Below are 15,457 nucleotides of genomic sequence, written 5' to 3'. Positions count from 1 at the left end.
GACGCGGTGGGTCCATGGGGCTTAGTGGGGCTACGCCCCTACGCCCCAATGGACGCAACGCGCCTGGTTGTACAGCGTTTTCCTCGCAGGGTCTGACTAGAACAGATCCACTGACGACAGCTGTGTCCTTCCCTGCTCTCAGGACCTCACTTGCACAGTCCACAGTGGACAGCTCTCTCCCTCTTTCCACAGTGGGCCTTTTCTGGACAGGACCGAGTAAAGAGCTGCCTCTTCTCTCCCCTGTAGCTCTTCATTGGATCGTACCCAGGATACAGTTCTCTCCTTTTCTTCCTGATGGGCCTCCTTGGGACAGTACCTTAGTAAAGAGCCCGCTGTATGCCTCCATTTGACAGTACTTTGTTAAAGAGTTCCCCTCTGTCCCTTTTGGGCCTCCGGTGGACAGTACTTTGGTAAATAACTCTCCTCTTCCAAGTTGGCTTCCATTGTCCAGAACTTCATGCCACAACACTTTCATTCTCTATTCTCATATTTAAAGGGCCTGCCTGGGAAAGTGCCTTAAGTGTTGGATTGTAACATTTATATAGCACTTACATTTATATAGTGCTTACTACACCTATGTGGGGCGTTGAAGCACTTGTCTACATGGGTAGCAACCAGCCTTTTAAGTGGGAGGGTCTCACCGGGTCCGAGCAGCTGCAGTTTTTCAAAGGGAACTCAAAACGGGTCTCTATCGGGCTCTCTTTTGTGCCCTGGCAGTGGCGGTCCGTTTTTTTTACGGACTGGAGTGACACAGGCACATCGATATGCGCGTGCTCACACTGCTCACTTCTCACTAGTGGAAAAGTGACGTCATGCCCGGTGAGCTTTGTTTTTTCTCTCTGGATTTCCCTTCTCTTTTTGAAACAGGAGCAGCAACATTGTCGTGGTGTCACCAGGGCTTTAAGTGGAAGCTTTTTCAATATTATCTACAAGCCATCAGGGGCGGCCTTAGGCATGTGCAAGCTGTGCACCTGCACAGGGCCACCAAACCCCAGGGGCCACCATGCCAATATATAGCCTTAATATAATAATCCTCTGAGGATGGATACATATTTGCGTGGCGGCCCCTGGCATGGATTTGGCGGCCTCCAGCTCTGTTCCGCTTCCAAACACCCTGACCCTCCCCTCTTCACTGTCCTCCGTGCTCCGCCCCGCCCGGACCCCCTCTTCTGGGGCCCCCTACCTACGCTCCCTGCCCAGGGCCACCATGAGCCTAGAGCCGCCCCTGAAGCCATAGTTGCTGCTTATATATCTTATGCAACGAACAGCCATTGACAAAGCCAATAGTCCTAACTGTTTGCAGGTATGATGTTACTTGTTGTATGATATATCTGGATGTAATGACAGGAGCAGGAAATTACAAGTCGGAGGGACAATATGCTAAGCACAGATTTTTAGCTTATGTGTTTTTAAGCTACACCCTTAATTACATTGGCCACACCCCTTTGATAGACCCCCCCCCCCTGTTTTTTCATCCCACTTAACGCACTGGGTAGCATGCTACACCGTGTAGGAAGTGTGGTTTAAAGGATTTAGTCTGTGTTTGGTTCCTATGTGGTCATCAAGCACAACATGAAAATACTTCCCACAGAGGTGCTGTTATTGTGTTATGGGACGCAGCGCTGAGCAGAGACGTTGGAAGAAATGTGAGGTATAGGCACAGTTTATGGTTTTCAGTAAGCTGACGGTTTTGAGTAGCTCTCCAGGTCCCTTTATGCCATTTTCTATGTTCGCAGTCCACGCTGCTGGCTACTGTACTGGGTTGTCCATTCAGAGATGTGTCAAAAGTTTATGGTCCTGAGCAGGCATAGCTTAAAGGGAGAAGTGGTGGAGGTATCTGCTGGGATGGACGTTGTTAATATCATCCCAAAATCTGATGATCATTGTGAGATGCGAGGAAGTGGCCGTAGTATGTTGCAAGTCGGGACCTACAGTGTTGGACTACATTAGATTCCTTTGTTGGCCACCTGTATGTGGCAGATCTCCTCAGTTCTGTGCCTGTTTAATTGGTGTTGGGTGGTTTATAGCTGTGGACTGGAATAGTACCGGATGATGGATATGACCATTACCTTTGTTTTATGTGAGAGTAAGAGTGTTCAGCAGTAAATGGAATAATTAACACCTTAACGGCTATGGAACGTCCAGCTCCAGTGCTGAACGTTCCATTGCGCAGGTGCAGTTGGAACGTCCAATGGCCGACGGCAGCACTCCCGAGGTAGTGGTGCCGCTGGACGGGCGCAGCACTTAAGGTGTTAAGCAGCCTGTATGAACTAGAATAGACAGTGCGGCTGCTGAGTGTTATGGTCTTATAATCTATTGTAATTGCATTATATAGATCTTGCTACCCCATGAGGAGCCATTGTTGTGATTTTAAGCTCGGCAAAATGCTGCTCCAGGTCCCAGGGTTAGTGTTTTTTGGGGGGGATGGGGGTATTATTTTGTTGGTTGATGCTCTACAGAACCATTCTATGCTGGTACTCCAGTTTCTCTTTCTCTCTCTCTCTCTTGACAGGGCATGCATGGGACAGTGCTTCAGTTACAGTGTTCCTAACACCTTCCCCCAGTCCACAGAGTCCCTGGTGCATTGCGACTCGTGCATGCCGGCAGAGTCCGTATGGAATGTGGTAAGTCTTTCCATGGAGTACAAAGGAACATTGCAGGTGACTCCTCTGCCTTGTCCGAGGAAATGAGGAAAGTCTCTGTCAAAGCACTGTTGATATCTTTTGTTTTTTAAGGGTGCATATCTATCTCTCTATCTCTATCTCTCTATCATATATCCAGTGTGAATGTGTATAGAATAAGAGTAAAGCAATTTGTGTATTTTTAGTAAATAGTATTTGCTGTAGCGAACAGCAAAAATTCACACAAGACCTAAAGTAGAAAATACTTAATTTACTTAACCGTAAATGACTGTGCCCCCCCCCCCCTTATTGACTGTTCTGCCTTAAGCTTGGCATAACTGAGCAAATGCTAGATGCAGTAAGTGACTTCCAAATTTTATGCAGATTCTTCATAAGGCGCTAACATTATTAGCAAATCACAAGAAGCCATTTCATCTCGTCTATGGACTCACATGACCTTTTCCCTACCTCTAACTTTTCCTCTTCTTTGGGTTTACACTCTGCCCATCAAGCCACTGTCTCCCAACTACTCTTTTAAGGGTCCACATGATCCCTCCTCCGACAAATCCTTTTCTCTTCCAGGTGTTCACACACACTCCATTTACTCCTATGATTGCTCCTATATTTTAAGCACTCACGTGAGATTTCAGACCCTTAAGAATGTTTTAAACATTATCAGCCTTTTAGGACTGTGTTCTGCTGCTTACCTCCTTGTATTACCCAAATTCAATAATACCTGGGTGGGAGGACATAGTTTTCTGTTAAGTCTGCCAGTCCTTAAAACTCTTTTTCTGTCTAAGATCCATCAACTGTGAAAGTAAATTTAGGTGCAAATCCAATACTTGTTTTTTCTGCTCAATTTATTATGTGATTTGGTGGTTTTATGTTGCTCTTTTTCACTTATTTCTGAGTTCTTATTATCTTAGTCTAGTGGCAAGAAATTCCTAGTGTAAGAACTCTTTATTTATTTTGCTACCCCTTAATATAATTTCTGATCTTGACTGGTTGCATGAGCCAGCAAAACTATACTAGCACATTGCAAGCAAGAGGCACCGATTAATGCTAGGCCAATCAAACAGTGTACCATTGTCTCGGAAATCTATGTGCCTAACTGGCCTCAGATGACTTCTTCAATTTAGGGGTTCACTTCCTTAGCCCAGTCCCTCTATGAAAGCACCGCCTAAATCTTAGGGATTCACATTCTATCACAAATCGCTTTCTCTGAAGCCTTCTCCTCTGGTCAATGGTTCACATGATGGTACAGTCTGTTTTTCTGTCCTCCTTCTTTGCTCTGAAGATAAGCAGTTTTTTTACCTGTTTTATAGGTTCACATGTGGCTCTAAATCACCTTCTACCTTTATTAAACGAGGTCACATTATTGTGCCAACCCTCTGGTTCCCTCTTCTGACCTCTATTCCTATGTTTTAGGTGACCCTTGAGTGTCCGGGCAGTGAGGATGTGCCCAGGGTGGATAAACTAGTGGAGAAGATAAGTCGCTGCAGCTGCCAGGCATGTGGTAAAGACCCCAGCCATGAGGGTGCGCTCTTCAGTGTACTGTCTGCCGACGAGGCTCTGCCTCCAATCCAGGGGGGCCACAACCATCCATACATACAGCAGCAGACCGACGAGTCACATGTGCACCAACCGCATGAGGAAGAGAGCGAGGACTGAGCTCAGACTGTGGACACTGACCTTGCTCCTATGTGGACAGAGCCCACTGTGTATCCCACGCGTTGTATGCATCCGTCACACAGGTCACAGTGATGGGCCATGTCTAGAGGAGTAGAACTTCTAGAGATTTTGGACTCGGAAGAGAGAGTACTCCGTTCCCTGCTTATTGTGGTTTCCCCGAGCACAAAGACTGAATATTGAGGGGTGGAAGAACGGAGTTGGGAGTGGGTGACAAAAGCCGGCAGTCATAGGAGGATGGGCTTGTTGAACCCCTTGGGCTCTGCTTTGGAGGTCATCTGCCCACATCCTGTCAAATTTTGTGGATACACTTCAATGTGTTTTGTTGAAGTGAAGAGTCATGGGTGAGGGAGTGTGTGTGCGTGTGAGACAATGAGAACAGAAATCTGAACAGTGTACTTCACGGCCAAGGCAACATGTTCGAAGCATGCAAAGTATTTTCAGTTTATACATTGTGATTCACTTGTCTTCATTCTAAAAAAAAAAACACATGTAGCAAACGCTATGCATCATCCACTAGGGCAATAGCCTCTATCTAACTATAGCTCACCAAACGCCGGCCCATTGGGTTACTAAGCATAGCCTAAACCACTTTGGCACTAACTTTCCTAACCAAAACTTAGTGTGTTCTGTGACGAGCCACATCTCTTTTGTGGGTAACTAATTCCAGACCAGCCTAATTGGGCAAATAACTATATTGGAGTGCATTTGTGTAATACATCTATAGACCATACTGAATCACAAACCACATCTCATCTCTTTGGGCTGATAACTAGAAAGCAGCCTCCTAGTTCAATAACCATGCTACAATGTGTTACCAAACACAGTTCAGCTCACTGGGCGAACAACCACAGGTCCATTCACTAGTTCACAACTACAGCCCTATCTACTGGATTACATACCACAATTCACTCATTGTTCACCAAATATAGACCACCCAACATTCTTCTAAGCACTTCTGTCTTTTTCCACTAACTTAATATGCGCTACCTAGCTTAAAAAGTACTTCCCACTCACTAGGGAGGCAGCCACCACTCAAAACAGGTACTAACAGCACTTAGTCATTGGAAATGTACCACTTCTTACTAACTAACTACATCACATAAGTAAGGGGGTACTTTTCACAGCTCATCCACCAAGATTCTGAATTAGCAGAGGTGGTGGTATGGTTGCTATGGATCATGACCTCTCAGCAACTGCTGCTTAGTCCACACATGTACTGATGATATGACCACCTATTGACTACCAAGGTTTTTTATCACAATAAGAGCTTACGCACTCGGTGACCTGGATACAGACTATTGGGAAGAGGCAATGTAGGCACTGGTGTCCAACACCATAAAATGAACAAGAATCACTGAGAACAACTTAATCCCATATGGTGTGACCACTGCTTTCTGACCATTGTCTGCAACCATACTTGTTCGCAGTAGTCTCCGGATCAAGTGACTCTTGATAGCCCCACTTTAAAATATTGTTCACCTCTTTCTAGATATTCATGTACCTAGATTATTAGAGACCCCTCCACATAATTGTCTGCAAGACCAGTGGTGAGCTAGCGCCTTTGTTTTAATTCTTTGTTGGCATAGTGCTGACCTTTGATTAGTATGTTATGGCTGTTTTATTAGCATCTTTCCTTGGCATGCTTAATGCGCTCTCACCAGCATTCTATAATCCAGCCAGTTGGGTGCCATAAAAAGGCTCAAAGGAGCCATATATTAGATCAACCAAATTACTTTCAATAGCCAGCTTGCAACACATCAATGGAATGCTAAGCAGGAAGTTTGGTGAAAGGCGAGAAGTACCAATGGGAATTCATTCAGTTGGCAAAGATGGACCTTATAGAATTCAAGGATATCATCAGAAGACCAACAATTGGGCGGGCCGTTATTTAAACATTCCAAAAATCAACCTTACCGAGAACCACAAAGCCATCTCGACCTCAAAAAAAGACCTCCTAGCCTAGAGTCTAACTATTGCAAAATATTGCTCCCATAAGATATTCAAAGTATATCCAAGTCAATAAACACAAGTTTCTTGGACCTTAAAATAAAGAATTCCAACTAGTCTGTGATAGACAGGGGCACATCTTCTCAAACCTCCCTCCCCAAAATCAGCAGCAAAGTGTAACATCCCCTGATCAAAACAGACTAGACACCCATTCTATAACCGCCATGGTCACTTGTTGCCATTTGTGACTACTCCTCAACAAGTGACATGCTCACCTAAATCGCTAACTGGTACACCTACATCTTCGTCTCACACAACTCGCTTAGTAAAATAATTGGGTCACCTTCAACATAGGTAATTGGTTCACCAAACTCAATCTCCATCGAGACCCACTACCACCGAAAAGATATCAACCTATTTCGATTCCCCCTCTCTCCCTCCATATCAAGGCTCACTTAGAAATATTTTATTTTGCCTCTTTGTATCACCTTGCAACTCCTTCAGCCAATTATAGTTTGGCTTCTGCTGTGGGAACGTGATAGAAATAGTTTTTCTTGAGGTATGGGATGACTCTTTTGCAGCAGCTGATAATCATAGGACATGGCTCCTTGAACATCTATATGGTTGCAAAGCTTTCATGGTTCGTACCCTGCCCACCTACTTTCTGAAGTATTCAGAGCCATTCTACACTCTTTCCTGGATAATTCTTCATTGATCCCATGCTGTCTTCGTTGCTTTGGCTCAGCTTATTTACATGTTCCCTTTAGCTTCTTGTGGAGCTCTTTAAGGATCTTCCCAATCGCTCACCCACTTCAGTATATCACTTTGCCGCCTCGTTATTATAACTGACATTCATAATATGTATTATATCGCCTAAAATAATGATCTTCAACTCTTATTGATCACCATAAAGCAAAATCAATAAGGTCTCTTAGAAGTGGTTTGGTCTTCCATCAATCCATGGATGTCAAGAAGCTTTTTAACGATGAAAGACTGAACTCCAACCATTTTTCCAGCATTAAATGAACTATCAATCTACCGCCCTCCAGACCGGTCAGTGGGTCATTAGCCCACTCCTCCATCTTCTAGAGGGCCTGACACTGGTGGTAATGGGTCATACCATGAATTTTAACCCTGATCTTGACTCCTTCTATCATGGCTGCTCGAACATTAAATCTTCTGCATTCAAGAGGTTGATTGCGATGCTGCTGGACTTGTAATTTTGAAAAAAATGGGTCTCTGATCCCTTGAAGACAAAACATGGACAAACAACCTACATTCTTGTCACCATTAAGGTATTCTGCACCATCCACAACAAAGTTAAATAATTTATCTGCAACAAAATATACTTCTCCGGAAAACATTCCATGCACACATTCGAACAAAGCACGATCCGCCACCCCAAAACAGTTTGGCTGAGGCTGGACTGGGAGTTAAAAGATTTTTAGAAGATGTTTTAATATCATCTTCATGCCCCACTGAGCAAGCAGGGAATGTAAGGGTTACAGTCTGACCAGGAGGGTGTGAGACAGTTTTTGTCTCAAAATCTTTTTTTAAAAGGCAACAATCGAACTGAGATTCCAGCACATTTTTGGGATGTATATAGTTTTAAAAGTCACAGGCTTGTATGTGGTTCTGGAGAGAAAGTTTGGAAGTATTCCAACAGTCCAGAACCTAGCACAGTACCTGGGAGAATTATTTACCACAGACACAAATCATGAATGCCTATGAGAGCTGTATATGCGGTTACCTCAGGGCTGCTGTCGGCTGAGGATCCTTCAACGCATCAAGACCTGGAAGCTCCACTTGGACCCTACTAGGGTTTGCCTGTATCCCAGACAGCCAGCGGAACCAGACTGTCTGCACCTCGAAAGGAGGTAGAGGCCTTGTAGTAGAGGATCTCCAGGGATGTGCTTCCCATGAATATGTGCCCTGAGTGTAACCATCTACCATTCAAAGACCTCTTGAATCCTGTCTTTTCTAATATTCCAGGTGCGCTCACTTCTACAAGCCGCAAAGAGGTCATTCAAGCTGCAGAGATGCGCTTCATTCATTCAGTCATTTAATACATAAGGGTATCACTGTAATAAATCAATACGAGGGTAGGAAGAGATCGGAGGCAGGCTAAGCACATGCCAGTAACAGTGCAACTGGATATCAAACGATGGCAGTGTGCTAAAGTATTGGATTTACTTGCAGGTTGAATGGTCAGTTTTGTGTTCCTTTGCGTCACATCTTTTTGATCATGTGTTTAAAGCATTACAGAATTTTTTTTGTCTTATTGAGTTCTCTCTGGCCTTTCTTTGGCATATCAGTCGGCCACATGCAGGTATATCATTTGACCTCCAGATCTTTATGTATATGCTTGTATTATTTTCATGCACATAATGTGGGCGGCCTAGGGCCAGTCTTGGTGTAGCTTAACCCTCTGATGGTCTTTCATGAGGATGTCTCTTGCTCATGTGTCAGTGTTCTGTAGCACCATCTCTCTGGCAGCAGTGAGGACACCACATCTGGCCGGCCAACAGTTGGGCCAACACATCAACTCCCGTAGCAGCAGTGAGGCCATCACATCCCTGTCTGGCAGTAGTGAAGACATTGCATCTCTGCCAGTGGTAAGTCAGTCACACTTCTTCCTCTGCAAGTCCATCGCCTCTCCTGGCACAGTGAGGGCATCATATCCCCTCTGCCCACAGTGAGGACACCACCTTTCCTCCTCTACTGGCAGTGAGTACATCACATCTAAGCTGCTGTCAATAGTGAGACCAGCATCCTTCCTCCATGAACAGATAGGTAATCACATCCCCCCTGCCAGCAGTAATGACCTCACAGCTCTGCCAGTGTCAACACATCTCTTTCTCTCCAAGCTGTAATGCTATTGCCTCTCCTCTGGTAGTAGCAGTGTGGGCATCATACCACCTACTCTAGTGGCAGTGATATCATCTCATCGTCTCCTGAAGCATTGAGGATAGTTCTTCTCTGCCAGCAGGAACAATATAACATCCCCTCTTCTGTTGGCATTGAGAGCATCACACCTCCTCCTCTTGGCACCAGTGAGGGCATCCTATTTCCTCTAGCAACAGCGAGAACATCACATTTCCTCGAGCAGGGTTGAGGCAGTCGGAGCTCCTCCTTTGCATGCTGTGGGGCCATCATCTTCTCCTGGTAACAGCGAGGACACCACCTCTCTGGGAAGAGTGAGGCTATCTCTCCTAGCAGATCTGATATCTTGTGTTTTCTTATCCATGTTATTGTGGATTTCGCCCTCTGGCTGAAATGAATTGGGATCCATTTCTTTATTTTCACTATGTATGACACTTAATGTACATATGTGCTCCGAATTGTTTGTGTACGTTTTTCAGAAATAAATTAGATTTTACTTTTGCAGTGTGTCATTTGTGTGCCAGAAGTAATGGAATGTTTGGGGGAGGGCAACGCACGAGGGCAGGGAGCTCCTGGGGGTGGCTACGGGAGTAAAGTGCCCCCCCCCCAGGGCCGTACAGCATGTATGTTGCATTCCCGCAGACACAGGACTGGTAACACAGGCATCAATAACGCAGTCTGCCGCCTCTGCACACAGGGCAAGTATTGCACAGGAAGGAGCAATACAAGAGTTGAGTTTACACAGAAACGGTAAGTCAGGTTTGTCCAACATTGCTTCACTGTGGACTGATCCATGCCAGATTTTTAGGATATCCAATGACTATTTCTTCTTCTAAGAAAGTATTTTGGTTTTAAAATACAGTTAACAATTGCAGTCAACAGTTTCCATCAATATGGTAAAGACATTGGTCATGAATTATGAACTGTTCACATGTAAAAGAATAAAATAAAAACACACATCAGTAAATGAATACTGCATGTAAGGCAGCAGAAATGATAATTCCGAGATGGTATGCACTTGGCATGGTCATCAGCACTCTGGCCCATGTCAAAAAACTGGGGCTAAAGGTAAGAACTGGGACAGAGTGGAGCGAGGCAAGGGCGGTGGCGGCAGGCCATTGTGGTTGAAAAAGAAATGTGTGCGCAAGGGTGGACAGGTGTATGGAATCGTGTATACTAGTTGGTTGAAGGTCTGAAACCGTGAGCGAGCGCAAGTTTGAGAACCCCCAGCACGTGCAGGATACGTGCCCAGATCATGGGGGAAGATCATTGTTTCCCACCTCCTGTAGGAAATGAAGTGATTGACTATATAAATGATCAGTAGTGGTTGCTACTGGACGGGATGGGAGGAGAGGGAAGAGGAGGGTGGGTGGGTCGAGAGAATAGGAAAAAAAAGAACTTACCTGGATGGCTGGCTGCCGCCTCTCCTCCGTCCTCTTCATCCTTTTTCCAGGCCAAGCCAGTAGCAGGAAGCACCTGGGCACACAGACTCCCCTGGGCCAATCACAACGTGCAATGCAGCAGCGTTGAGATTGGTCTGAGCGCCGTGGATCGGCGCTCAGACTGGGACAGGGAGCCTGTGCATGTTCCTCACCAGGCTGTGTAATGCAGCCGAGTAGAGAACATGCAAAGTGTGCATGACTGCTTGGCCGAACACAGTCAAGCGCACTTAGGGAGTGCACAGCCCTCCTCCGGCTCTGGCCATCCCTGCCCGCAGTGACTGCAATAGGAAAAATAAAATGATAATACCAATATATCTTTTGTTTTTTTCTTTTGAGCAGTGAGTTGATGCTTCTCTGCCTTAGGGGAGGAGCCGCTGCTGTAAATGATTCTCTCTAGGTTTGCTGTACGTACATACATACAACTCATGAGGATAGCTTGGACGACCGACATGGAATGGACCCCATGTATCATCAGAAGCCCTGCCAAGTGCCACGCATGTGGGGTAGGCTAGCGCATTTTAATGCCTATTTCCGCATCACCGTAATGGCATGAAATGTCACGCATTAGTTATGTAAAGTAATTGCTCAAAGCGCTGCAACTCGTGTCTCGTCAGCGAGAGCACAACCCGGTAGCTTTGGTGTATGTGTCATTGGCAGCAGTGAGCCGGTCCCAGGGTCAAAAGAGGGTTGTGGTTGTCATGGAAACAGCAATTTAAACCTGGGCCCTGCGGGTTTACCTTGTCTGGCTGCCGTCTTCCCCTCTCGTTACGTTTCACCCGACCCTCTTTGCTTTAGTTAGGTTGCACGCCGTGGTATTTTTAACGCCTCTACAAATCCCTTCCTGTAGTGCTTAGAAACAGAGGTGGCACTGTCGGTCCCCACGCTGCTTCCTGGCACTTGTCAGGCACACGGACAAGCATTGCCCCGAGGCTCGGGGAGATAGGAGCTCTGCCTCGTTAATTGAGCTCTGTTACTTGTACATGTTGGAGAGCGGCTGTCAAATATACAGGTAATGTAATCTATGTTAGCCATAAAGTGCTGTTTTTCCCCTAGGCAAGGTTCCGCTATCTAGACTGCAGAAAAGTAAACGTGTCTGTGGCAGCTATGAAGCAGTCTGTGGCAGCGATGAGGCGCCCCTTTCATCTTGGACACGTTTTCCGCAATATAACTTCCAACACGTGAATTCTGCCTGTCACGTATGCGCTAATTTCAAACGCCAATGAGATTTAAACCGAATTTATTAAACTGTGTCAGAAAGTGACTGATTTGCACAGGGCGAAACAAGAAAACCGGGGACCATTCCCAAATGTCCTGCTTGACCACCTTTCATTTAACTGAGCCTCCTTTTTTGTTCATTATAACATACGAGAGCTACTTCAAATACGCGAATTCAGATGCGAGCTGTACAAAATCCTCTCTTGTGTTTGATTTGCTGCCCTACAATGTTGATCCATTTATGTAAGATGATTCGAGGCCACATGTAGGGTGCAATTGACAACTGACTTGGCGTACTGAGGTGAAACCAGGGCTTTAAGTGGGATGAAAAAACTGGGGGGTCTCTCAAAGGGGCGTGGTCAGTGTAATTAGGGGCGTGGCTTTAAATCACTTACGCAAAAAATCTGTGCTTAGCATAGTGTGCTGCCCGACTTGTATTTTGTTGTTTCTGTCATTGCGTCCAGATATTTGATACAATTAACATCATACCTACATTAAGCAAGGGATATTGGCTTTGTCAATGGTTATTACTTGCAGAAGATAAATAAGCTGCAACTGTGACTTGTATATAATATTGACAAAGTTTCCACTTAAATCCCTGGTGACCCTACCACAATGTTGCTGCTCCTGAGTTTCAGAAAGAGAAGGGAAATCCAGAGAGAAAATGACTCTTAAAGGATTTCCCTTCCCCCATAACGCTCACCTGGCATACCGTCATGCTGTAACTTCTCTACTACTGAGAAGTGAGCAGTGTGAGCAGAGCACATCCATGTGCCTGGTGCTGTCTCGAAACGGGTCTCTATCAGGCTTTGTTTTGCGCCCTGGCACTTTTTTCCGGACTGCAGTGACAGCAAACAGCTGTCACTGCAGTCTGGGGAAAAAAACGGACTGCCTGTGTCTCGGGCTCAGAACAGAGCCCGATAGAGACCCGTTTCGAGGCCCTCTGAAAAAAACTGCCGGTGCTCAGACCCCTTGAGACCCGGCCCACTTAAAGCCCTGGGTGAAACGTTTCAGCATGCAACTACAAGAAGTACACCTTTTATGATTTTAAAGACCCTTTAAAAAGTTTACATGATGTTTGTTGGTTGATTTACATGGCAAATATTTTCAAGGCTCAGCTCCTACAGAGGCCCTTGGCCCTGAGCTTACCCCTGGCTCACCTCTGGCTCTGCTGTCCCTCTAAATTTGTTGGCTCATCCACCTCTTCTGACTTGAGATTACAGTACCACCGACTGTAGGGGCAGTCCAGTCCCTCTACCCCGCAGGGAGCCACATACATCTCCCTGAGGTATGTCCAGGACATGAGTCGGGGTACACACGGGTACACGGCGTCCACCCACTATTTTCACAGGGTGTACGGCGTCCACCCTGCCAAGAAGTTGGGCCCCACAAGTTTCTACTTTGCTTTAAATTCTCAGCAACCGATCAAACTCTTCATCAGTTGCTGATTCTTTGCACTTATTATATTTTTCTTATCAATTGTTAAAAGTTGTAATGTGTCTAGGACTGTTTTTCATGTAATTTGATTTGTGTGTATCACTTTCCAGACAAACAGTATGGAATAAGATATATAAATCAATGATAGATAACAATTTGGCAAATAATAGCCAGGACCAATGACAATAGGTCTATATTGGTTCTCATTCTGCTAAAATAAAAAGCAGGAATCAAATAAGGTGGTCGGAATCTCTATTTTTGTGTGCAAATATTCAAAACGTCCTTTCTGACCACCAATATGGGACGTAACCCCTTTTTTTCTACATTTTTCTACATTTTTCTTAGAGAAGTATAATAGTCCTTTGTACCTGTTCCGAGATTATTGTTCAAGGGGTAAGAAATATTGAATTCGGAAAGTTTCCCCATTATTTGTAATGACCTGAAAATACCAGCCAGGTAGTGACCTTAGTGACTGGCTGGCATATCCGTCATTTCCTCTTTCTGTGTACCTGATGTGCGGTTTGTCAAGTAAACTGTTGTCAATGCAGAACAAATGTTCTCCTGAAAGGAATTTGGTGGTATTCATGGCAGTTATCGCCAAGAGTTCATACTCTTACATTTCATGCGTTTTGCAGCAGTTTCAAGATCTTTTAAGAGATTGTATTTGCTGCAAAGAGTGCAATTATATATCTCACTTTATGCACGCCGTTGCTTGGTTTCCCGTGCGGGAAAGTGTTACTCTAGGTATAACACATTTGGTGGATGAATGTCACTCATAAGTACACTGAAACCATGGAAATGTTACGCTTAACCATTTTGAAAGCTTGCAGCTATGCATCAGTGTGCAATCCCTAAAGTAAACGGTGTAGGTCTTCCCCAGACACGCAACAACTAGCACGGGGCAGCAGTACTGCAAGCTTCCCTCACACAGAACAACACTTGAAGATGGAAAAGAGGTGGGCATTCAAAGAGGACATTGTCTAAGAAGAGTGGCTAAGGAACCTTGATAAGTGGTGTGGGCTTTGTAACTAGTTCTCTAGTACATGTGGATCTGAGCCCTGTGGTTGATGAATTCCTAAATAAACCCTTTCTTGAGATTGTACAAGACTAGCAGCACATATCTCAAATAGTAAACTTTTTTTCTCCTGAGTTTTATATAGTGCGAACTTGACCCTAAGGTATCAGAGTGCTTTACATGAGCACCAGTTGCCACACAAGGACACATTCATTTTTTTTAGTTCAACACAGGGAGATTAAGTGATTTGACCAGAATCGCAGGATGTTGAGCATCCCTGCTGAGACTCAAGCCCAGTTCCCCAGATTTGAGATCGACCGCCCTAGCCATTATGCAACATCCTCTCCCTTATTCACTTTCATTTTCACGCTACCCACCTACCTTGACTTTAAAATATGAATATTTTGGAAGGAAAAAAGCAAACGTTTTTGACTTTCAGTGGAATGCACTTAAGTTGCTTTAATTACAGGTCAGGTACGTATTTGGGGACAGAAACAAACAATTTTGCACTCAAAGGGGTGCGTTGACAAACCCTTCAAAAAGGGGAGTCATTAGGATGTACTTAATTTTTCTTTATTGCATGTCTCATTTTTGTTCTCATTTCCTTCCTTTTGTGACCTGGATATGAAGTTGCACTGACTGCAAAATATTTTTATTAACAAGGGGTTAGTGACATTTTGGACAGCAAGGTAATCTGCAGTTTACATGATGACCATGTGATGTGGTGTGGCCCTAAACGATGATACCCTGATACTGTTGAGACAGAGCGTGAGTGTGTCTTATCACTATATTGCTCACTCAAGCGCCTTGTCTCCTTCCCTTTCTCTCCTTCCTAACTCTTTCACTCATTCTCCTCAGCAAGGAAACTAGCAGTGTAATAAAAAAAGTCTTAAATAAAACATACATCTATACGTTCTGAGAGGTGTTTTGGTTTCTTTGAGCTATTTGGTTTTCGTCCACCACACCATACAGCATGGTGCAATGGGTTGGTCCACTTCTGACACTAGCAAGTGGCGGACTGGCCTATAGGGCAATCGGGCAGTTCCCAGTGGGCTAGTAGCATAGATCAATGTGTGGGCTGTTTTTGTTTTAGAAGTTTGGGCTGGTTTTATGGCCAGGTGGGCCACTTTTTACTGTTGATTTCCCGGATATTACCACTTTTATTTTTTAACTTTACGCATCGCTAAAGTGGGCCACTGTTCTTT

The 15,457-nt window shown here is 44.9% G+C and overlaps 1 protein-coding gene across 2 annotated transcripts in view; it reads left to right on the top strand.

Annotated features, from left to right (window-relative positions):
- Nucleotides 1-9,644, top strand: part of NBL1 (NBL1, DAN family BMP antagonist) — a 94,099-nt gene extending 84,455 nt beyond the window's left edge. For both annotated transcript variants that reach the window (XM_086921569.1, XM_086921570.1), the window contains exons 3-4: nucleotides 2,513-2,624; nucleotides 4,050-9,644. In XM_086921569.1, coding sequence (XP_086777695.1) covers nucleotides 2,513-2,624; nucleotides 4,050-4,292 — 355 coding nt within the window. In that variant the 3' untranslated portion in view covers nucleotides 4,293-9,644. The remainder of the gene's footprint in view (nucleotides 1-2,512; nucleotides 2,625-4,049) is intronic.
- The last annotated feature ends 5,813 nt before the right edge of the window (nucleotides 9,645-15,457 follow it).

Source organism: Lissotriton vulgaris, chromosome 5, assembly GCF_964263255.1.
Source record: "Lissotriton vulgaris chromosome 5, aLisVul1.2, whole genome shotgun sequence".
Classification (NCBI taxonomy): Eukaryota; Metazoa; Chordata; class Amphibia; order Caudata; family Salamandridae; genus Lissotriton; species Lissotriton vulgaris.
This window is presented reverse-complemented; position numbering and strand designations above follow the sequence as displayed.